The sequence below is a fragment of the Vanacampus margaritifer genome, chromosome 1 (assembly GCF_051991255.1).
Source record: "Vanacampus margaritifer isolate UIUO_Vmar chromosome 1, RoL_Vmar_1.0, whole genome shotgun sequence".
NCBI classification, from domain to species: Eukaryota; Metazoa; Chordata; class Actinopteri; order Syngnathiformes; family Syngnathidae; genus Vanacampus; species Vanacampus margaritifer.
In genome coordinates, this window is record NC_135432.1 from 55,929,511 (window position 1) to 55,954,583 (window position 25,073).

The window sequence follows — 25,073 nt, forward strand, 5'->3', positions numbered from 1 at the left end:
GGTTAACGCATGCGCGGTCTGTCATTGGTCAGAAGCCTCAGCGCGCACACGCTCGGCGAGGCCGCGCATGGCACGAGTCACTAGTCACTTGTTGGTCAGAGGCGGAGAGGCACGCTGGACGCTTTTTACACATTGGGACCCCTTTTTTTAGTGGGCGGGGGTGTTTGGCGAGACTTGTGCTTCGTTTTGTGTTTTGCCAAGTTGTTTTAATGTCAGCGACGAGGTTTACTGGATACGTATGTTTTAAAGAAGTGACACTTTTGATTCATGGACTCAACGCGGACTTTAGCTAAAACTGTCAAGAGGCTGCTACGAGCTTGACTTCATTCAGTTAACGTTCAGGTTTGTCAACAATGTTTTTTTTTTAATATAATGACTTATTTATTTGTTTATGTGTCATTTTAATTACATAAACTATGTTGTAATGATTCTCGTTTAACTGAAATCAGGACTGCATGAGAGAAAACCTCACGGGACTTTTTGCGTAGATGGGACTACATCATCACTGGAAACTCATTGTGGAAAATATTTGACCAATTCAATCACATTTATATGAAAACGAAAACTTATCGCTAACACTGATAGATTCCTGCATTCTTCTTCAACTTTAAGGAAAAGTCTGGGGGAAAAATGCTCGTATGATTGAAGATGATGATTAATTTATTGAAAACAGTTTTGACTTTTATGATCATTTTCTGCAGTAGAAAAAAAAAGAAGTTACCCTAAACATTTATTGAGCCGAGGCACATATTTTTACACCATATGAAATTGACCAAAACAAATGGGGTTATACAGGCAAATTATGTATTTAGCATTGATTTTCCCTGCCACTATACATCACTAGCATAGATAGAAAAACACAACATACTTGTTATGAAGAAATAATTTTTGGACTATGTATTGATACTAACCTCAACACAGAAGTTAGGAACCGCTAGTAGAGCATCAATTTTCACTCCTAGTAATATTTTCCATTTACACTGTCACCTTGTGTCCATGTGTGTTTCAGTTTGAGCGAGCATAAGGTTGTGTTTGGATGCTATGGCGGTACTGAAGATTGTGCTGTTCTTCTTGGAGGCTGTCTTACTGGTCCAGAGTGCGCGAGGTGAGATGAACGTGAACTGTCTTTCGTTTATTGTGAGGCTGGAACTCTCCTGTGTTCATGGCTCATTATAACTCAAGCGCGGGGGGAAAAAGTCTCAGTTAATGTTTTCACACAGAGAAGTAAGAGACGGAAAAGTAAGTAAAAAAAAAAAAAAAAACTAAAAGGAGCCCAAAATCAACACTGGTTGGGGAATGAGAGAAGGGCAAGCTTGCTTCTACTCAAATGTGAGCGTGTGTGCGCACATTCTCCAGAGCTAAACCAAACAAACATCATCCATCAGCTTCCCAGGGTGAAAGAACACAAGTCTGTGTAGAGAGTCCAGCTCTCCCGCGGCTGGCTGGCCGAGAAACTGACCACAATTCACAGTTTCCCGTGCCAGGGTCAGTGCATTGCTTTTTAAAGAGAACACGCAGCGTGCTTGTCAGCAGGTCCCCCCAATAACACGCGGATGCCATTTCTGTGATTTCACCCAACATCACTGGCCGGCTCAAGCGTGTCTGATGCAATGCGAGGGCCACCAGTCAAAGGCCGATGCAAAAAACGATGCAGGAATGAGAGAGATCTGAAAACCAGACGTATCAATTCCAGTTGAGGAGAACTAGCCACTTGTAAAACAAACTCCAGAGGGGCGTCTGATAGGTCGTACAATACCTGCATGTGGCAGGAAAAAGCGTTGGTTTAGAAGGGTGGGTGGGATTAGATCCGCTGGTGCGCAGACAATGCCTCATTCACGGCACGACTACACCAAGAGTAAACAAGTCGTGAAGGCTAAATAAGATTAGAGGCCATTTTGCGTGTTTACAGATGAACAGATGGGACGTAAAAAAAATCAAGCCTGCTCCTCATCGTTTCTCTGTCAAAGCTCCTCGTGCAGATGTGCTGACAGATATGCAGTTGGCAGACACCCCTGGATGATCCTGAATGATCATGTGGAAGCAGAGTAAATACAAGTTCCTGCGGCTCTTGATACACTGAGCCGCGTGTTCCAGTCCAACTACAACAGCTCCGCTCTGACAGCATGTGAAATACAGGCTGCGGCTCCGACTCAAACCCGCTTTTTGCAGCGAGGCGAAGTCCAGGGAGGCTGTAAAATGGCCCCTGTAAAATTTAACAATGCATGATGACATTTGTGACAAATGTAGATGAAATTATCAAGACCAGACCCTCTCTCAACCCCCCGCCGCACCTTCACCCTCCTCCTCCTCCTTTGACTTTTACGTGGAAACACTAAAACGACGTCGGACGTGTCGCTTTCCTGCCGTTAGCTCAACAATGCAGCCGAGGAGGAGGCAGTCAGTTTGAGCGAAAGCATTTTAAGCCTGTTGCTGTCAGTCATCAGGTGACATCTGATCCCACACACCCCCTGTCCTTGTGGCACACAAACATATGGAACCCACCCCACTCCCCCCCCCCCCCAGCAATCCCCGCTCTCCGCATCGGAAAGTCTTTGCGCCTGGCCAAGCGAGAACACCCCCCCCACCCCTTGTACTTCCTCCTCTCTGGTGCCCCAGCCACCTCCAGCAGCCAGAGGAGGTGCCCAGTGATGTGTCCCAGCACAGTCTCTAATGTGGCGACAGGATCAGAGACCACTAGGACTTTTCTGTCCCTTATTTTCCACTGCCTGCTTGGTTTAACACAGCTCTACTTGCTATTGATGCTATTTGTGCTTTTGCATTGAATTGGTTGGTCGTGTGAAATTGATTGATTAATAGCGTCTTGAAGCAATTGAGGCAACATGGAGTCCGCTGCTTGGTTATAAGCAGCTGAGGCTCTGTCAATTCAGTCTCAACGAGTTCATCATTGAGAGCAATCTTTAATTATGAAGCCAAGACACATTTTGCATTTGAAATATGTCACAAACTTTTCATGTACCTCTATATACTCAATATTCAAACTATTGACCAAAAATAGGGTTTCAGGTAAAATTTCAGGATGAACATCAACATAAAAAAATCTATTTTTAATTTACTGGTGAACTTAGCTTGACCTACTCAAATTGCTCTCAGAGGTCAGGGTTTTACCAATTCCGGTCCAAGAGGTCCGTAGTCCTGCAGGTTTGAGATGTTTCTGCCCAACAGCACACCAGATACATATAATCAGCTCATCAGCATGCCTGATAACAAATCCTGTGTTGGTAGGCGGAAACATCTAAAACCTGCAGGACTCCGGACCTCGAGGTTTGGAATTGGTGAACCCTGTTCTATGTGATGCCAGGGGGCGCATGTAACTTCAGGGAACATGTTTTTTTTAAGCCCCCGTACTAGAATAAAGTGTAATTGCACATTCACTACAGTAGGTGGCAGGGGCACTCTTATTGTCAGAGAGGATCACTGACCTAATTTGATGTTCTCAATTTTTTTTTAATGCACTCCCAATCAATGTTTTAGCAGGTTTTGCGTCAAGGGACAAAATTCACAACCGGTGTTCGATCAAAGAATCGACTAATGACAACCTGCTGATGATACGCTAAACTTAGACCAATAATCCCTAATATTTGTAGTAATACACACTGTACATTGTATGAATGGCTACTGGTAGATACAACTGCATATTTTTCCTTTTTTCTAATGGAAGGACATTTAATTACTCTGACTGTCACTATATGTCACTTGTATAGCTAGATGAAAAAATAATTACATTATTTGTAGTAATTAATAAATTTTCCACCAGTTTGTTTAAATTGGGTAATTTCTCCTGCCACACACACAGCAATGGTGTCAGCATGATTTAGCTACCAGCACTGGTATGGAAACAGGAGTTCAGAACATTCGCTGTGAGGTTTTTATATGCTATTGAAAATAATAATTGAATTGAAAAAGTATTAATTGTTCCCCCTATAGTCAAGCGAGGAAACTTTGTTTTGTCCCTCAGTCTACTCTCAAAAATGTTTGAGTCTCATTGGCCCAAATATTATTTTGTAGGGAATGTAGAATTGAAAATTGCCATTAATTTCCTGCCATTTTTTTAAATAAGGTCTTTCTTTAAAATGATCTGTCATTGTTTTTCTTGGAGGGAAATCTTATGTACAGTATCAAATAGGGGTGTGAATTGCCCAGTACCTGGCGATTCGATTCGTATCACGATTCATAGGTCCCGATTCGAATCTCTAAATTGATTATTGCGATTTTTTTTTTTTTTACTCAAATTTAGAAAATACAAATCAGTAAACTTGTACATGTACGCTGCAAGATTTGTATGAAAATGTATTTATTTATCTGAAAATTCAAGCTTATAACTGAGCCACTGCATTTAACAAACAGGTTGCAGTCTGTTTCATATTTGGACAGACCTGAAATAAAATATTAAGGCTTAATGTTCCATTAATATAACATTCTTCCATGCTTAATGTGTGAATCCTAACCCTAAGTAAGACATTTTGTTGAATATTTCCATAAAAAAATCATGTTTAAAAATAGATTCGGCCGCATATTGAATTGATTCAAGAATTGTGTGCTGTAATATCGCGATATATTGCCGAATCAATTTTTTCACCCCTAGTATCAAAAATACTAGCAGTATTAGTATTGATGACAACTGGACAGTTGAGTACAGTACTCGTACTGGCATCAGTCTGAAAATAAAAAACAGTGTTATCGAACATCCCTAATATTTTGTCTCTAAAATGAGCTTTAACTGTGCAGTGGAAAAGTTGCTACGATAAACGCGTGTACTTACACATGTGTGTCTTGCACAAATGAGAATGAAAAGAGAACCAGGTGTCTCTGCTGGCAAACAGCACAACGCACCGTTTGCTTGCATTTCAATGATCAACAAACGAATGCTGCATCGCACACAGCCACGTGTTCTCTACCTTCGCTGCCATCTGGACAAACTTAGCGCACTCTTTGCATCCCCGTCGGAAAAATATACATTTTACAGCACCGTTACATCACGCTCACACAACAAGGAGGTATTGTGATGCACGGTGTGCCAGTGGCTGTTAAAATCACAAGGCCATTTGGCCGCATCCACACAGTTTTCCATTTCCTTTACGCATAATGAAGTGAGATTCAAAAGTAACTCAATGCCCCGAACGTCCTTGTAGTTTGGGAATATCTCCTGACTAGCGAGGGGCCAAGGTAGATGCTCTCGGGGAGGGGGTCGGGGGACAGAAAGAATAACTTGCCTTGTGTATTATGTTTGAATATTCCACTTCAGGGTTCAGGAAGGTAAACATGGCTCATTTTCTGCTTGAGCTCCATCTGTAGGACCGACACATCATCGCACAAAAGCCGACAGTCAGTCCTGCCCGCCAGTTACTGCATTTCCTCCCCTTTATTACCGCTGTAAAGCTGGAGGAAGTAGGTTAACTTAATGTGCTGTTGTTAAAACAAGGCACGGACTGACCTTTACTCAATCACCCCAACCCACCCACCCCCCCTCTCCGATCTTTCTCGGCTCATCTTAGCTATTTGTTGAGTGGAGGTCCATTTGCGACAAACAATGGGTGGATTATGACGTGGCCGTCCCCCCACCTTGGACGTGGCGGATTCATTTTAAACACTCATGCTATGTCGTCGACTGGGCCGAGGGCTCGGTGCTGCTGTGGCGCCGCGGTTTAGACGTGCGTGAGAAGTAACACTTGGACGTATGCTGTTTTTATACTGTGTTTTTATGAAGCAAATTACCCCTAGAAAAGTCTTGATAATGAGACGACCAAGGGGATTTTTCAAACCCGAGGTGGGAATAATCTGTTTGTTTTCCCTCCACTTCACCACGAAAACAATCCGTGTTCCCCGTCTATCAGCGCACGCCGCTGACCCCGGGTTGGCAGAGGGAGGAATGTGTCAGACTTCACCCCTCACAGGGAAAGAAAGGAAAGGGCTGTAGCTGTGATAAGTAGTCATAATGGAGGTCACTTGGTGTTTACTTAAGAGGGGTCATATAATCCCTGTTAGCAACACTCCCTCATTGACTGATTTAAATGGCCACTCCAATTAGCATTCATGTGGAGTTTCAACAAGGCATTGTCCACTTTCCATGTTTGCCTCTGTCAGCTGTATGCTAATGCTGACAAGTTTGTACGAGCGAGGCTGCATCCAGAGCTCATTAGTTTGCTTGGGCTCGGGATGCTTTCAGACCACACACGTTTTCTCCGATTGGCTGAAATGCTCCAGTTAACCCCACACAATCAACGTGTCAGACAATTAGCATTCACATGCTAACCGCGTTGACGCACTTTTTTGCCGCTTCGACTTCCAATGATCTACCAGGTAGCCATTTGTGTTCTTTGACAGCTGCTTGGTTTGGCCGTTAGATGGCAGAGGTTCGACTGTGTGTCAAGTTCCCGGTGTCAATCAGTCTGAGTGGCTGGAGGCGAGCCCGTATGTGGGAGCTGGGGTCGACCCGTACATGGGACTTTACAATAACCCTGCAGTTCCACAGTGGGAAGTGTTTGTCTTGCTCCTTCTGTGGCCCACAACTCCCTTCTGTTTTCTCGTACCCTTGTTGTGACAGGGTCTTCTCTTGCCCGCTACTTCTCCAAATCCACATTTTTAGGGCTTCAACATAGTTGTATTGTAAACCCAATTAACTACTGTAGCAGTAGTCAAGTTGAGCTATTTCACAGTTTGAATGTACTTGTATTTTTGTTTTTGTTTAAGCATGTAAGAAAAGACCCAGAAAAGAAACAAATCTGTAAATAATGAAGTCGACGTCATCAAATCATTAATGATCAAATCTCAAGGCTCCAAGTAAGCAGTTTTGCTTGGGTTTGCAAGTCAAAAAGAAAGCAATTTTTGAAATTAATTAACACCCTGAAAATGTTTACAGACAAGGAAACACAGTTAACTATACTGGTATTCACAATGTGTGTTCGTTATTGTCATGTTTTTAATGTAGTAATTGACGCAAAACTCCTCCACAAAGTTATTTTGAGCCTCGCATCTCTAGTTATGTTGAAGATGGTTGGGACGAAGTAAAATGTATTTAATCTTTCCCCTTTTTATGCAGTGGTACTTTGGCTTACCCCAATTTACAAGGTTTTTTTTCTTTTTCTCCTTTGTGTTGCGAGCCAAATTTTGAGTTATAAGTGAGTTTCAGATTTGTCATCTCTTGAGTGAAGTAGGGGGGGGGGGGGGGGGGGCAATTAAAGTACTATATTCTCTCAAGGTTGATTTTTCATGCATTTTTAACCCTGGAGAACCCAAGAACCCTTTTCTTCTTTGGAAAATTATGAATTATACATTAAATGACTGCTATAAGTTCACTGAACACCAAAATATATGTTTTTTTCAATTTTAACCCTTTTTTTTTAACTAGCTCAGAGTTGCTAATTTATCAAAAAATATATATATAACATACTCCTAGGCATTCTGCAACATGATATGAAAAATATTAACAAAAAAACACAATTTTACCATCTGATAGTTTGCTGAGAAGATGGTTTTGTTTGGATTGATTTCCAGCTCAACAAAACAGCATGTTGCCAGCCATCTTGTCACCACCACTCTGGCTCATGTAAGTGCAATATTCATCCACTAGATGGCCCCATGCAGGGGTCAGAAGTGGCACTCTGGACTTTTGAAGTTAAATTTGTAAAAAAAAAAAGGTCTTTGTTATTTGAGTAGCAGAATTTATAGGGGCCAAATTTGACCCCGTGGGTTCTCCACGGTTAATGTCTTCAACTGCACAATATGTTTGGCTATGGCTTTCTTTATAAGAGTAGCCCTAAGGATAGTTCTAAGGGTGTTTTTGCCATCCCACGCCCTGACTTTGTCACTCAAAATGATCTGTTTGCCCCATCAAGAAGAGACGCTGCTACAGTATTCTTGAAGAGAATCCAGAAAAGTTGATTTACAGATGCCATTGTGTGTTCAGCTTGGCTTCTTGTCACAATATTTTGTCGGCATACAAAAAACCCCAACACTGTAGTCTGGTTAACCCATGACAACCTTTTGTTACCTTGAGAAAAGATTCCCATGTTGAATGATGGCGGCCTTCAGGATGTCGGCCCGGCTCAGCAGGTTCGGCCCTACATTCATTGTGATGCTATTCAGTGCGGTCGATTTGAACTGCAGACGCGGCGGTTGCCAACTCCTGTGATTGTTTGTTTGCTGGACATGTCATTGCCAGCTGTGCCGCTTTATAGTCTCATTATCATAACGCCAAATCGCATCAGGAAATCTGATGTACAGTACATGACGGAAAAAAGAAACTATGACATTCTATGTGTTGTTTGCCTCATGACTTGTTGTCCTAGCAACTGGCACACATTTATCCTCTCGCCCTTTCACAAACATACAAACACACACACAACACCCCCCCCCCCCCCCCTGTTGTGCAGTTAATGGTTGATTGAAAGTTATGGCCGTGGAAACAGCGACGGCTTGGCTTGGCCCGAAGAAAGCCGAGCCAGGGAACGTTCGGGATAAGAAAATTTGAATGAGGCCTCTGCTGACTTCCACACACCCTCCTCGCAGTTTCCCGTCCTCCTCTGCAAACCTCTTTCAGTTCACCTCTGATAGGCTTCAATGAGACCCCACATAGCTTTTTGGCTTTTTCAATCCCATTTTCTTCTTCATTAGCGATTCTTTTCAGTGACCTCGGAAATTCTTTACCGCATTGTCCCCCTTTGATTGAGTTTCTATGTGGTTCGGGCCAATGCTTGTCACACTTCATCAAAACAGGAGTTTTCACTGTCGAAGCGTAAGATGTCATGCTGCCCCCGTCTCTCTAAACACTGCGGCAGAGGCGAGGACGGGACCAATTCTTCTGTGATGAATGGAAAATGTGTCCCTGCCCTAACTTGGATCAGCGTGAGACAGGATGACAAGGAATAATCATTTTCGGAGCAAGGAGCATAATCTGTCATTCTTTACAGCGAGGCGACGCACAATCCCAGACTGCAGCATGCAGCGAAATAGATTGCATTTCCTCATGTACAAGGATATGACTCGGACTTTGGAGCAGCCCCCAGTTTCGATGTACTTGGCACATGTGGCCTCCATTCATACTCTAGCAACTTATTTACATGATTTATGTATGTGTTTAAAGCCATTTAAGCATGGATGATTAATAGAAGAGATGAGCATTTAACAATGTTTACAGTGCGTGTCTGTTATGGTCATCAACTGCCTGCAAAGACCGACACAATATGGAGAAGTCCTTTTTTTAACCCTGGAGAACCCACAGGGTCAAATTTGGCCCCTATAAATTCTGCTACTCAAATAACAAAGACCCTTTTTTTTTATTTTTATTTTTTACAAATTTAACTTCAAAAGTCCAGAGTGCCACTTCTGACCCCTGCATGGGGCCATCTAGTGGCTGAATATTGCATCCAAACAAAACCATCTTCTCAGCAAACCATCAGATGGTAAAATTGTCTTTTTTTTGTTAATCTATTTCATATCATGTTGCAGAATGCCTAGGAGTATGTTATATATACTGTATATATATTTTGATAAATTAGCAACTCTGAGCTAGTTAAAAAAAAAAAGGGTTAAAATTGAAAAAACATATATTTTGGTGTTCAGTGAACTTATAGCAGTCATTTAATGTATAATTCATAATTTTTCAAAGAAGAAAAGGGTTCTTGGGTTCTCCAGGGTTAAGACACACCCTAGACCCTTGAATTGTAATTCTTCATCCGACGAAGACATTTTGGACAATTTTGTGGGAACAGTTTGGGGAGGGCCCTTTCCTTTTCCAGCTTCACCAACCAAGTAAGGTCCATTAAGGCGTGCTTGGAGGAGTTTGGAGTAGATATTCTCAAACCCATCAAACACCTTTGGGAAGAACTAAGTCAAATGTGAGCCAGGTCCTTGAATTTTCGCTTCAGAGCAGAACCTCTAAACGGATGATGATGTTTTTCATATCCACATAGTTTTAACATTGAGTTGATAAATGTGGTGAAAACACTGAGCGCATGTTTTTGCAATAGTGATCTGAGCTTCTGTGTGCAAAGACAAAACGTTCAGCTTGGACTGTGCCTTCCTGATGTTGTTTAGATACAAGTTTAATACTATCCGGTACCTCACGACATTCCACTGGGTCAGCTAAAACGAGCAGGAATAACTTCTAACCTCAAAATCCAACTCTTTCTTTTACTCTCAGTTTCTGTTAGTGTAGTTTCCAGATCGGCCATCTTGTCCAGGTTGTGTTCATCACAACAGAACTGATAAACGGTTGGCAGTGGAACCTCTCAACTTCTGGTAACCCAACTCTCTACTGAACCTATAATGAGATTAACAACAAAAGCTCCATCATCTTACATATTTGTATTTTTTTGTTTCGTGTACCCCTTTTGCTAAGGTATCAGTATGAGTAAAAGAGGAAAGAACTGTATATAGTTTTAAAAACTATAAAATAAAATAAATGTCTTCCTTTGTCCATGCTGCAGTCTTACACAGTACTCCAGTTTATCACTCCGACAGACCAACCAAAGCAGATTGTCCTTCATAGATGTAACAATCACTAACCCTATCCAACCATTTTCTTTATCGCTTAAGACGCTTATCTTGTGCAGGGTCATGAGTCGGCTGGGGCCTTTCCCAAGAATAGTTAACTCCCATATATTGTCCTTGGTATCAGACCCGTGCAATGGTGGGAAACATAGCATGTTGCGGTCAAATGAAGAATAAGGGAGACAGCTCGAGATGAAAAGATGGCAGTGAACTTTGCTACATCAGAGTGGTAAAGTGGACCGGGAAACAAATTGTCAGAGTGAAAGGGTGAGCAGCACACACTAATGACAGGCTTAACAGCTCCACGATGACAGATTGATTCCACACAATATTGCCGGATTGCGGGGAGGCCCCATTGCTGTCAATGGGAGCTTTGCCCGTCCACTGGCAACTTCACTCATATTAATAATACTGTCATTCTCCTGGAAAGTTCTGGTGCTGCTCAGTATCACGGAATATGGCTGCCCTTCAGCTTCTAAACTCGGAGACGAACTGATAGTGAGCTCAAGAGCATTGTGCCATCACTCCATTATCACACCAAGGTGGCCAACACAACACAACATAACACAATCTGTGGTTGACGGTATGCCTGGCCATTGTCTGGCATCACATCAAACCAGAGTGACGGTGACTAAATTGTAGAACATCTGCAGCTCGTTGTGTGCCTCCATACTGTACCCCCGACTGTGACGAGAGTGCTGATGAAAGGTCTGCTGTGACTGCGGAATGCAGCAAAAGATTGAAGAAGGGAGTGGCAGGATGCACCTCGCTGTTGTTGGGCCTCTTAAAATGAGGAGCATACTGTACGTGATGAGATGGCAGAATTTTCCAGATTTACACAGCAGAATTTTCCAAAGAAACAATAAGATACAATAGTTTGTCTTTTTGTTTTAGTTATTGTTTTTGAGTCTGAAAATCAACATCATTTGAAAACATGTTTCATGCACATTGAGTTTCCTTGTGCATATATAAATAAAGCTGCCTTGACTTGAAATTGACCTTGTGGATCACATGATCTGAAAACAAAAATTTTCATTGAATGTAATCTCGCATGTTCTCTAAAACAAAAACGTTTCAGAAATGGGAAACCCTTTTTTTTTTTAGAGAGAGCGTGTCACAGATTACATTAAGATTACATTCTATTAAAGTCAATTTCATGGTCAATAAAAACAAAAGGTCAAAAATATTACTAGAACATTTACCAGTGATAGCAGATTTGGAATCCTTGTTGAATTCCCTTCCCAGCAATACCTTTTTTTGTGAAGATTGACCCAGTAGTTCCTGAGATATAAGGATTCAAATGAAGAAGACAGCCACGCCCCTTTATGACAAAAATATCCAAGTTTGGCGGGTCATTGCTCCCAAATCCCTGCTCCAATTGACCTAAAAATTTTGCCATCACTATCGTACACCAATTTTCATCCAAATCAATATCTGCTCATTTAAATCCACTGGGTGATTTGGCATGGAATGTCCCTATTTTTAATGCCCCCCTTTGCACTAGTTGCTCTAGTTAAACATGCTGCAAAATCGGCAACTTAATACTTGGTATCAACTTAATTTTTTATTATATCCTGCACCCTTACAGTTAATGTCTTGTGAGTCAACAATCCAACTGCATTTGAATAAATTGTGATTAAAAGTGATTTTAGCGGGACAATGCTACAAACATATGAGCAACCACACAATGTCCCACCCCAAGTGGTCCATCCATCACCAAACATAGAGACAGACGGTCATAAACAGGTGCTTGTCGGTACCCTGCCCTGGGCTGCAGAGAGAAAGCGGTGTGTTGGAGAGGGTCATGTGGCTGAGCCCAGGCCCGGGATCTGGGTGTGAGATTGTTGAGATTCCTGGTTACTGCCGCCTCGGCCTGCCTAATCCTCTTTCACTCCCCCATGCGGCTATGAGCTGTGTTAAAGGAGACCTCTCTGCCATCTTCGCTCCTGTGCCTCTTAGAACAACCCCTCTTTGGCTTCAAGTTCATTTATCCACCCCCTACCCCCAACCTCACCGTCGGGACCACTCGTCCTGTCCTTCAGTCTGTTTGTCACTCTATCTGGCCTTTCTCTCCATTCCCAGACACCCACACCCTCCCCCCCTCCCGGGTGCCTCTTCCCAGATAAGTGGCCCAAAGCGCACACTCAGTCCTGGTGTGTATACCAGTCCTCAGCCTAATGGAGTGAGATAAAGCCGGCAGAGTGCTACTCACTGTGGCCCCTTTGTGACAGCACGTCTGGCCAAAGGCAGACCTACATTTCAAAGTTTGGATGGTATATTAATGTTACTGGGGGTTTTGTTTCAGGATTACCACCGATTTTTTTTTGAAATAGTTACCCTCTTAAAATATATATTTTTTAATGCTGACATGATAGCAAATTTTTGGGAGGATTTGTATGTTTGCTGCCATTTCCAAGTTTGCAATGTAGCTTTACACTCACTTCTATTGGCAGCGTATTCCATTTATGTGCAACATAACAGCTAAAAGGAGCTTCACCATGTTTACTTTTGAACTCTTGGCTCCACGAATTGACCCAAGTCTGCAGATCTCAGAGCCCTGTTAGGTTTATATTCAATCAGCATTTATTTGAACGTATTCAGGACCCAAACCATTCAGTGATTTAAAGACTCGTAGTAGCAGACAACATAGAAACATTAGAAAAGTTGATATGAACTAATCCAAGACTGCTGCAAATGTAGATTCTATACTATACATCCCAGACAGCCGCTTATGGAACCTTTAACCTGCATTAAAAGAAGCCTTGACTTGTGATCATTTTGAATGGTAGACCATGTTTTCAAGAGGCTCCTTTCTCCTAAGAATACTGTATATAGTGATTGGAGTAGCACCTCTACTTGTTTCCACAGACAAAACTGTTTAAAAGTGTCATCATGATGTAAACAGAGGTGGTCTTTGTTGAAACACTACAGGGACCCCAACCCGATAAAGCTGTTTATATCTCGTTGATTTATTGTGGGTGGAGCGTGGATTTGTGCCGTGTCGTAACTTCAGACGACAGTAGTTCTCTCTGCCTTTGCAAAAACACACATTCACACACACACACACACACACACACACACATGCAGGGGTCCGCCGACTGAGGCAGCCCGGGCCGGCAGACGGCCGTCAACTTTAATGAAATATAGCAGCTTAGAGTTCAAAGGCGCCACAGTAGGCCCCGTTATGGGCAGGCCGCGTGATGGAGATGTTTCTAGAAGCTTTATGACGCTGGAGTCATTTCTTCTTTTTCCTTTTGATGGAGTCTGCAGGGGCTGCCTGTTGTTGTGGAGAAAGGTTGGTGAGAACAAGAGGGCGATGTTATTCCAGTGGTTCTGCTTTAATCAGGGAGCGTCTCCTTACCGCTTTCTCTGTTTCACCCGCTCCTGCTGTTCCTCAAGTCACCCAATCGCTCCGCCGCTACCATTCCCACCACGGATGCAGTTGCTATTCAGCCAACATCAAGATGGTGCTGAAGAAAGGGCCATTGTCCGGACTGGTCTTACCCCACTCTTATCTATTGATTGGGAAGCAAAGTGAGGGGGAATAACGGGGATTGTTTTTCCCGCCGGGATGCTTGGTCTTTGGATCGGCGAAGAAAAGACGACATTCTTAGCCCCTCCCAGCTGTCAGAAGAGCCTCCAATGCCACCTTGCTCTGCACCTCGCCTACCATCTTTCTCCCTTTCACTTTTTTTTTTAAATGCTGATTTGTATCTGTGCTTGTGAAATGTATAGCCCGCTCTTTTACAAAAAAACTTGTGGCCTTTCACACACTCCCTAGGCTGCAACCTTCTTCTCACCTTGTCACCTTCGCCTTCGTCTTTCCAGTCTCATGTGAAGTCGCCGACGGTGGATTTGGTTTCTAGCTCGTGTTGCTCAACCTGAACTTTCCGTTCCCCCGTTCCATTTTGTTGATGTGCATTACACAATTGAGCCTGAGGTTCTAAGAGACGCAAAATGGAATAGAGCCCTGCGAGCGTAGGCTACATTAGACTGTGATGTCTGTCTGCATTTGTACGGTCTGTTGGCTTAACACTGTGCTACTGAGGGGGACAAAAAGGAGGAGGAAGCACTCTACATATTACCTCTCTGCTTCTTATCTTTAAAGTAAATATAGTGGTGCCTTGACTTGAGATTTTCAAGTTACGAGCCGAGCCGTTGCTTGGTCGATTTTTATTTATACATTTTTTATTATTTCTTTTGCTTTTGTGTTGCGAGCCAAAATCTGACTTAAGTGAGCTTCAGACTGCTCAAGTCAAGTGGGGAAAAAACAGAGAGTGACTGTCACCAATGGACTTAAGCCATTTATTGAACAAACAGTCACATAAAAGAAAATTAAAAATGCTTGCTAGGAACTACAGTTCGGCCAAAACTCACATGCAGTCTGACCAGCCATTTTGCTTATGTCACTCACTTGGCCACGCCCCTTAAAAGCACTCATACAGCGCATACTACTACTCTTTGTGGCTCAACTTGTCGCAATGTACAGGAGTACACTTTATTAAACCCGTTTAATTAATTTAGTTGTCTTTACAATATTAATAAATATTAATATTAAGAGACTGCAGACTAACTTTTTTTTGCTAGGAGCACAGCAGCCACTAAATTAACATTTTAGGAGTGATGGAAGAAAATCTAGGCACACATATTTGGTGTTGGTGCGCGTTGTCCTAAAATATCTATGATGAATCTTGTAATCTTTCCACGAGATAATCTGGCGACGAAGCATCATTTTGCATCGCTGCCCTTTATTTTCTATTCCGTGGTTCCGTTGCTGCTAGTAGCGGCAGTCGGGCTAGCAGAAGCTAGCAACATGAGGCTAACCCTGTTTCATGCCCTTGAGTTTGCACCTTTTGTCTCCAGGTGGTGTCGATCTTGTTTTCAAAAAACATTTTGGGGCAATCTTTAGCCCTATTAAAATATTCCAAATTATGTTTTTTTTTTGAACGTATTAATGCTATTTTAATTTATTTCAATAAGGTTATGAATTGATATGCAAGTTAATTGAGTTGCGAGCTTAGTCACAAAAGCAAATTAAACTTGTTAGCCAAATTTCCACTGTAGAATAGAACATCCAAAGTTGAACATAATTGTATCTCTGATGCTGGTTGTCTTTGTCATTAGAATTGTAAGTGAATTCATTCCTCCCGGGCTCAAATGCTGCCACAATGAAACCTTTATTACAGCCTATATTTCATGTGGCATTTTAACATTATTTACTGTCAGTGTACAAAAAAACAGTTCTAGTCTAGATTCTGTTCTTTTATTTTTAGCCATAGTGTGCAGAGTAGATAGGACATAGATAGAGATATTGAGTTCTGTAGTTTTTCTGCTCTTTGCCACTGCTGTTACCCTTTTGTGGTGTTAAAAAGAATTGCGAGCGGAAGAAATCAGCCATGATTGTTTGGCAAAGTTTTTGTGACACCTGAGAGAGAGAGTCTTATCTTTTTGTTTATATTTCATATTGTACAACTTTAGAAGCGTTTGACTTTGAAGATTTCCCCGTACTTCATATTAGGCACACGCTCACGCATTCTGCAGCAGCGTTTATCATCGTGATGAATCACCGCAGTTTGGCTGTGGACAAAAAAAATAATTTGGATGCACAACAAATTCTTGCACTTGGCTGCAGATTAAAGAACAAATCCTTTTTTTTACGAGATGATGTTTACAGATGTTGTTTGAGTATCCACAGTTGTCCTGGATGGGGCAAGCAGAGTTGCAAGTTTTATCCAGTTGAAGATCCAGGTGTTCGTTATTAATGTGGTTGTCAGCGGCCAAGCCCACCCTTTATTGACATGTTTGCAGTGATTAGAATAACAATATGTGTTTGTTGGGGTGGCATCTGCACGTCATTACAGATCCACAGGTGTTCATAAATAGGAATGTTACTCAATTCTCTATAATCTTAACTTTTTTTTTTAACCTCTTTTATTTGCATTTCCTGACACATTTCCCATAACACATGCCCGGACTTCCAATCTCTCTTCATGTTATGAGCCTTCTATATTTAGTATGTCCCAAGAATGCAATATTGAATGTGGCCCTTTCTCTTTAAATAATCCGTCACCAAACTGAGCAAAAGACAAACAGAGCTAATTCTGTAAGTCGCCAGGCCTCCTGCTTCTCCTCCTCCTCCTCCTCCTCTTCCTGCACTATGAAAGATTCCATTCACACATGGAGCCCGGCTATAATAAGGCGCTCCATACCAGCGCCACAAGACGGGGAAGCCCATATGGTCGCGTGTCTCGTTTTCCGTACAGAGCGGCGATTAATTCTAAGAGTTTGACTAAGCGGCCAGTTTGACATGTAGCTGGCACGTTGTCATTCATCACAAACCCGGTGCGTAGTTGGCCATATCCTCAGGAACCAGCTTCGGGAGACTGGAAGAGAGTGCAGCTCTGGTTCATTTTTCAGCAGAATTCCGCGATTACATTTTGCATTTGGGTGTCTTTCAATCATGCAGATAAAGAAGTTATTCCATTCTGCACAGAGAGCCTCTGTGGTTTCGGCGCTTTCAACTTCAAGGTTAAGAGAACCTGTCCTTGAGAGGGAGGAGGTGGAGGAGAGACCCTACTGAAGAAAGGATAGCGGTCATGCACACAAGCGCAAATACTTATTACGTGATGCAGACCACGTCCTTGATTTCGGCACTTCTCTCTGCCTTGTTTTTCAGAAGGGAGTTCAAAAGATTTTTTTTTTAAGAGCCGAGATTGAGGGAGGAAATAATTTGTTGCACATTCCAAACACTTGGAGCACCAGCCAAAAACTTCTCGTGCATTAGGCTCATTTGTAAACGTCTGGAGCCGGAGGGGTCCCAAATAACATTCCATATCATTTAACATATCTTCGCCACAGTAAGGATGACAGTGATGAAAGACAGTAAATAGAAGTGGAAACACATGTTTAAGTAATATTACAGTGTGCTACTGTAGTCACTACAGTATGTGTCATTGAGGATTGGATGCCAGATTTGTGTTGGGTGATTGCAGTTTAGCATTGGTTAAAGTCATTGAACTGAGTATACAGTTCAATGAAAAGCTCCAAGGTCTGGTCGGTGCTGGATTTCACTTTCCTTTCCTTTCTTTGGTCCTTCCTCGGGTCTCCTGACGGCCTCACGACTCTGGCTGGAAGTGTTCGGTTTAGGTGAACGGTATGGGATTTTTTAATAGGTTTTAGGTGAACTAATGAATACACACTCACATGCACGCACGCACACACGCACGCACACACGCACATACACATACTCACCCACATACAAAATAAAAAATATATTAAAAAAAGAGAGAGCAATGATGATGACATGTCAAATCGGTAAAATTACCGAATGAGCTCTCCAGAAAAAAAAAAGCTTCAAGGTCGCACACAGTCCGTGCTGGGAAAATTGTTGACATGAATTTTCTAGATTTCAAAGAAGCATAAGAAATCATCCATTCATCCATATTATATACCACGTATCCTCATCGGGTCGCGGGTCAGCTGGAGCCTATGCCAGCTGACTTTGGGTGAGTGGGCAGGGTACGCCCTGGTCCGGTTGCTAGCCAATCCCAGGCCACATATAGACAAACAGCGTGTCACTCATATCCACACCACACCTATGGATAATTTAGAGTCTTCAATGAGACGAACATGCATGTTTCTGGATTGTGGGAAGAAGCCACAGTACCTGAGGAAAAAAAAACACACACACACAAGCACAGGTTGAACATACGAACTCCATACAGGAAGGCCAGTTGACATTCAAACCCCAAAACTCGGAATTGGGAGGCAGACATGAACTCTCTCTCTCAGATGTGAATGAAAGTGAATTAATCTGTTCCAGTTTAACCGTGCTGGCAATGTTTTAAGTAACATTTGTAACATTCTGTTCTTTTACAATAATAAAAAGACTCTATATATCAGCTATAATAAATATTATGTTGTGGCACTTTTTAAACACAGTTTTAATTTATATTAAAAACCTTAGCGGTTTGAAAAGCTTGAAAAAACATTAACAATTGTAAAACATTAATGCAATAAAATATTGTGCCTTTTGATAAATTCATTAGCATTAGCATCTCAATATTTACTTGTACAGTCCTTTTTCTTACTTTCTCCTTACTTCCAGTGTAAAGTATGTTCTTATTTTTTTTTTCTTCACACCTTGTTGAGGCTGGTCCATTGCAACAAAACAGTACGAGTTATTCTAAAGTCTTACGAGACGTCACGCATAATGTCACACAAGATGACAATTTGTGCAACTTTTATAGGCAAAGTCAACCCCAAAATTTTCTTTACAATAATACTGGTATGTTGTGCCTCCACATGGTACTCTGATTAACATTGCTTTTGTGGAATATGAGTTCAGCAGCAAAATCCACCCATTTTTATCCATCTCAGGTGGCGGCCATTTTGCCACGTGCTGTCGACTGAAAATGACATCACTGTTGCTCAGGATCAGGTAACAACCAAACACAGCCCACCTGTTTTCGGGAGCTAAACTGTGATTGGTCGTTGGGTTGATTTTCCCTTTTAAGGCTTAAGATTTTCGTCATCTTCCAAGTTTTCCAACTTTTGGAAAAAAGAATGTGCTTTGATTAGACTTGGGAGCAATGATCAGTTAATGTGTATTCGGTCCATTAATCAGAATATTTTGTTGTTTCGCACCCTGCTATTAATCTGAGACTAACATGGAATCTAGTGGAGTGCTGGATTGAGAAAACTGTGGCCCATTTGCTTAGATTTATAAAAAAAAAAATTATGTTTTTTTTTTTTTTATATAGACATCTGACTCATTCTTAGCGGATCACCTCATGAACTGAGCAAGATCAGGTCACCAACACCGTGACCCAATTGTGGTTTTAAAGAAGACACAGCAGTGCGTCTGTTCCACTGTGGTAGGAGAGGGGTGAGACATGGGCCAGCTGACGACAGCCAAAAAAACTGCGGTTGCGTCCTCTTTACAGACGTAAACGCCGACACTTTCAATTTCCTCAATACCAGCGTGATAGAATGCATGGCTGCAAATGAGCATGCTTTTCAACTTAGTGTATATACTGTACAGAATGTGAGTCACCAATATCAAAAAAAATCTTTTTGCTCATCGCAGCTTCCCAGATGTTGTACACGCCGCTCCCATCCATCTGTCGGCAATGTGACGGATGAAACAACCAGATGGAGTTACCTGGCTCACCTCCCCCCTTTTTTTGTAGCCCCATCAATAAAGTTCTTGTTTACCATTATGTGTGAAATGCACCAGAGGAATGTGACTGTGTGTGTTTGTTTGAGTGTGTGTGTATGCATTGGGAGAAGCCATGTGTACTTACCCTCCCCATTGTTTTTACTGCAACCAGAGCGGGCCATTTGTTCAGAGGCCCAGACGAGCGATAGGGTTTAGTTGCATTTGATTGGCTGTCTGGCCCGCTCAGTGTTTCAGGGTTTTGTTTAGCTTTCAGGGGGGGCGGGGCTGACGATTGGGGCTCGCTCGGTGCCCGGTGTTGTGCGAGCAGTGGTGCAGGCCTCCTAACACCATCACAGGGTGTTTCAGCCCGCTTCACTACACCAGATCTGAGGGAGCAGACCCCGGCCAATTAAGAGCCGCTGCTGTCCGCCGAAGTGCGACCCGCCCCTCGCACCCCAAGCCCCCCCCAAACAGCTTTGATCTCTCGCACGCTACACAAAAAGTCGAGTCAGAACACTTTGCCCTCTGTGCTGGCTGCGGACGACAGGCCCTGTCCAATTATTACAATCTGGTTTCAGCATTTCTGGGTAATCAGACAAGAAAATGACAAATTACCTCGTTCTCATTCCATCTGCCCCTGACCAAGCTGTTATTTTTTTTCCATTTGCTTGACTCGTGCTTCAACAATGACCCCTTGTACTAAAGCAAATCTGTAAAACTGAGTTTTTTCCCCTTTAAAAAAATACGTTTTATTAATTGAATGATTTTCCAAAATGAATTAAATTATCCTTAATTATAATTATTAAATCTGTCGATCACATGCTACAGACTACAATAAAAGTTGCTATATTTTAAAATTTGCAAGTAGCATTTTCCATTTTAAGTATAATTTGGGGAGCACGGGGATCGTCTCATTATTTTCTTTTTTTTGCTATGTTATGGTGCTGTGTGTCATTTTGACACCTAAGTGGAAGTTGTTGAACTACAAACTGGTCAAATCTGTAGTATATAAAGTACTTGTCATTAGAAGTCACTGGTTTGTTTTGAAGGGGTCATAGGTGAAAAACAAAGATCCATCTATGATCCTTTTCATTTAAGGTGATATGATACGCAAGCGTGTTTGTAATGCTTCTTTGAAACTACATTTATTTTTTAGAGCAACCATTGAATTATTACCTCCTGAGAGTTGATGGTTATGGTTTGCGTGTGTGTACGTCCTCAGGACCTCCGCGGGTGTCTGAGAAGGTTGTTCACCGACAGACGGTCCGCCTCGGGAATGCCATCAAGTTGCCTTGCCCGGTGGAAGGAGACCCCCCGCCGCTCATCATGTGGACCAAAGATGGACGCAACATCAACAGCGGCTGGATCCGTTTCCGCATCCTCCGCATGGGCCTGAAGATCAAGGAAGTGGAGGCAGACGACACGGGCACGTACATCTGTAAAGCCACAAACGGCTTTGGCAGCGTCAACGTCAACTATACCCTCATTGTCATCGGTAAGGACAGTTTTTTTTTTTTTTTAATGAACACATCAAGTAGCCATAATGTGCCACTAATTCATTCACTGCCAGCTCAGTTCAAATGGATTTTTGACGTCTATAGCCGTCAATGGCATTGAATGAGTTTTAATAAGATTTATGTGCCCTAAAATATGAAGTCTTATAATAACCATCAATCCATTTTCTATAGTGCTTGCACTTATGGACAATTTATAGTCTTCAATTATTTCAGGATTTGGGGTTTTGGACTGAAAATTAGGGATGTTCAATACCATTTTCTTTTTCAGACCAATACCAGTACGAGTACTCAATGCTCGAGTATCCTTTGTCGCCAATACTGATACCAAGTACCGATACCACTAGTACTTCCATCTGTCCATCCATCCATTATAAAATTCCCCAATAAAAGCAATGACAGATAATTTCAAAGAAAAACCTATGTATCCCAATATTGCATTTTTGTATTAAAATTGCATGAAATTAATAACATTCTATTATTGTGGGAATGCTGGAAGCAAATGTTATTGTGATTTTTATTCTCCTCACTTTTTTCCCGAGAAACAACTCTCACATAATACTTCTGATTTACACCGTTCAAATTTTAACTTGCTTCTAAAATTCACGTTTTCCGGGGTATTTATTATCTGATTCCACATTACTTACAGTATTGGCACAATTTAACGTTAAATATCAACTTTTTCCCATTAATTTTCAATGGGACTGACATTGAAATTTTTCTAAGTCCCACTTTCCACGCCCACTTCCATACATACAACTTCTCATCATTACCAGCTCCCTGATACAGCTCAGTGGCGCACTTTGTAAATTGCATTGCCCAGTGACCAGGAGGTTGCAGGTTTGAATCCCACTCCCACTGTACATTACAAATATATCCATGGCAATTATGCTAAGGGATATACATGTATACAAACTGACTGTAGTTCCACTTTTCCATCTAAATGAATGGAGGGTACTGCATGCCTAGGTGGCGCTATTGAATAATTTTGTTGTTGTATTTTTTCATTGGCTATCATTAGTTCCACTTTTCCATCTTAATGAATGGAGGGTACTTTCAGAGAACTTTTCCATATAAATCTCAACGCCTCCCGGGTTCAATTGTTTTTTTTATTCATTATTAGTATTATTATTATTATTTTATTCATTATTATTATTCATTTATCTTTCAACTACAATTAATACTTTGTAATTTTAACGTAATTTATCTTTCAATTTACTTCATAAGCATTCGGCTTAGCATTCAGCTATTAGCATTTAGCTTTTCAGCATTCCCACGCATGCAGAAATTCCACGTAGTCTAGTTCTAATTTGGAATTTGTATTTCCTGATCGTAAAACGGCCACAAGAGGGTTTGCTAATTCTGGTATTGGCCACCGTTGCGAGTATTGATCATTTGAAAGACTGATAACTGGTATCGATACTCCCCCATACCTACTTTCTAGTATTCTTATTTGTCTAATAAGAAGTTATTATTGTGCATTTTAACATGCTGTGGATCCTTTAGTTGTCAGAGGTGAAGGTCGAGAGCAAGTGGCTTTACAGAGGTTTAGTGTTGAATCCTTTCCTGGTCGAGTGTGTTACAGCCGCTACCTCTCAGTGCCCAAAGTCAACAGCAGCACGGGATATTGTTTCATACTACTTCATCCTTGATGAATCAAATGGATCCGGAGCTCTTCCTCCTCCGTAGGCTACTCTCTCCCGCAGCAGGGGGGCCACCAGAAGAAACACAGTCAGTGTAAATGGTCAGCTTTGTTTTCAGACTGTCACACAGCTAATGAATGAGGTATAAAGGGTGAAATGTGGCCGCCAACAGCCTTTGTGTCTGTTTGTGCGTGTGCAGCGGGTGTATTTCCTTTCGGGCTGGAGCGGAGCATGATGATGAATGAGCGGAGCGTGAAGGCTGTGTTTAGTCTAATTACTCTAAGATGCCTAATTAGGGATAGAGAATGTGTACTGTCGCTCGCTTTAGATGAGGAACCATAATCAGGCAGATGTGGAAGCGTGTCAGAAAAAGGTGCGTTACTGTAATAAAGCGGGGCTTGTGTGTTGGGAATGGAGTGGACGCATGTTTATTTCCAGTCTCCCTCAGGAGTTCAAAGAAGGGGTGTCTTCTGATTGGGCTAAAATGAAAGGTTGTGGCGGAGGCGTACAGCCAGCTTTAATGTCAAGGTTCGTTGTGCACTTGCGCTACGCCGCATTTCATCAAAGTCGGCCTTGTTTACGTCATCACATAAAGGCCATTCGGGGTTTTTACAAACACTTTTAAGTGGAGCTAATTCTGAATTGATCACACGACACCAGCAGCGTGTCATGCTAAGCCTGCTTGAAGGTTCCGTTGATTGGCCTGCTACAATTTTAGCTTCTTTTTTTTTTATGGCCACCTTTTAAGAGGCTAAATATAGATGCTTTCTAGTGGTGCGCTAATCTTCAGAGGAAAGAAAAGAGAGGCGTCATCATAAGCCAAGATGTCGGTTGCTCAGTATTACTACAAAACATGGTGTCGAAAATAAATGATTTCGATACCCACTTCTATCTATCTATCTATCTATCTATCTATCTATCTATCTATCTATCTATCTATCTATCTATCTATCTATCTGACTATCTATCTATCTATCTATCTATCTATCTTATCTATTTTCTAATTAGGGCTGTCACTATCAAATATTTTTAGAATCCTTTATTCTATCGATTTTCCCATCAATTAATGAGATAAAATTAGATTTTACATTTAAGTGTATTTAAGAAAAACATTCTTCCCTGATTATTGTTTATTAACAAATAATTGTTGTTGGTATGTTTTTGTGATTAAAAAGCAAAAACAACAAAACAAACAAACAAACAAAAACAACAATTAAGCAACATCACACAAGTGGAATTGATGTTGTATTCACCGAACTTTTTGAAACCAATTCAGTTACTGGTTCGCTGATTGTTTTCCAAAGATGTTTGCAAATGTCTTATTTTGATTAAACAAGAGAGAGTAATTAGTGTTGAGAGGCTGAAATCAGAGGACCTGGACAATTTGAAGTTAAACAATGACTAAACGATTACTCGAATAGATGTCGGTTAATTTTGTAATCTATTAGTTGTCGATTAATCAATAAATTTTGACACATCAACTGCTAATCTTCATTAGGGTCACATTTGTGCTGTACTCTTCAACTGGAAGGCCGGAGCCCGGATTTGAACCCACAACCTCTGAATTGTGAAGTAGATATGAAAAACAAATCATGTAAATAACAAAAATATTACCATAACACCTCGCAGGACAATATGACCTGGATTTTTTTTTTTTCAAGGTTTGTTGACTGCTATCACAAAACCACCATTTGATACGCGTTGTTTCTGCTCCATTCACAATCTTTTAAATTGATGTGTTCTTTCCAAGTTGCGCTACATTACACACAGCAGGGGTTTTTTATGCCAAGGAAACCATATGGACCTTGAAACAAAAAAAATCAATAGTACTTTAATATAAGCTCTTTTATTAGCTGTTACAAGTATAAAAAGGAAGACTAAAATAAAACATAATTGTACATATCTGGTTTGAACTGTATTTGATTAAACTCTAAACTGTACGACTTTAGCAGCATTCACCATTGGCATTTACACAACAGTAGCCAGTTTAGCAATAAAGAGCTAATGAAATCCTAGCAAGTGTTTCAATTGAAGACCTAAGAAAAATGTTGAATACGGTCAGAGCACTTTCAGGCGATCCTGTGGCAAAACTATGCAAGAGTAGATAAAGATGCATCAATATGAATGTGAGAGTGGAGATGTGAGTGGTTGGGTGGAAGGCGGGGAGGTGGGTCCATTCCCCATCTGCCGCCGACAGCCTGTCCTCCCTAAAGCTATCTGAAGAATCTGGTCAGTCGGTGCAACACG

At 41.6% G+C, this 25,073-nt stretch overlaps 1 protein-coding gene across 1 annotated transcript in view; it reads left to right on the forward strand.

The window, feature by feature from the left end:
• The first annotated feature begins 95 nt into the window (after positions 1-95).
• Positions 96-25,073, forward strand: part of LOC144042513 (fibroblast growth factor receptor-like 1) — a 34,266-nt gene continuing 9,288 nt past the window's right edge. Inside the window, exons 1-3 of the mRNA XM_077555417.1 lie at positions 96-342; positions 1,010-1,105; positions 20,892-21,164. Coding sequence (XP_077411543.1) covers positions 1,042-1,105; positions 20,892-21,164 — 337 coding nt within the window. The 5' untranslated portion in view covers positions 96-342; positions 1,010-1,041. The remainder of the gene's footprint in view (positions 343-1,009; positions 1,106-20,891; positions 21,165-25,073) is intronic.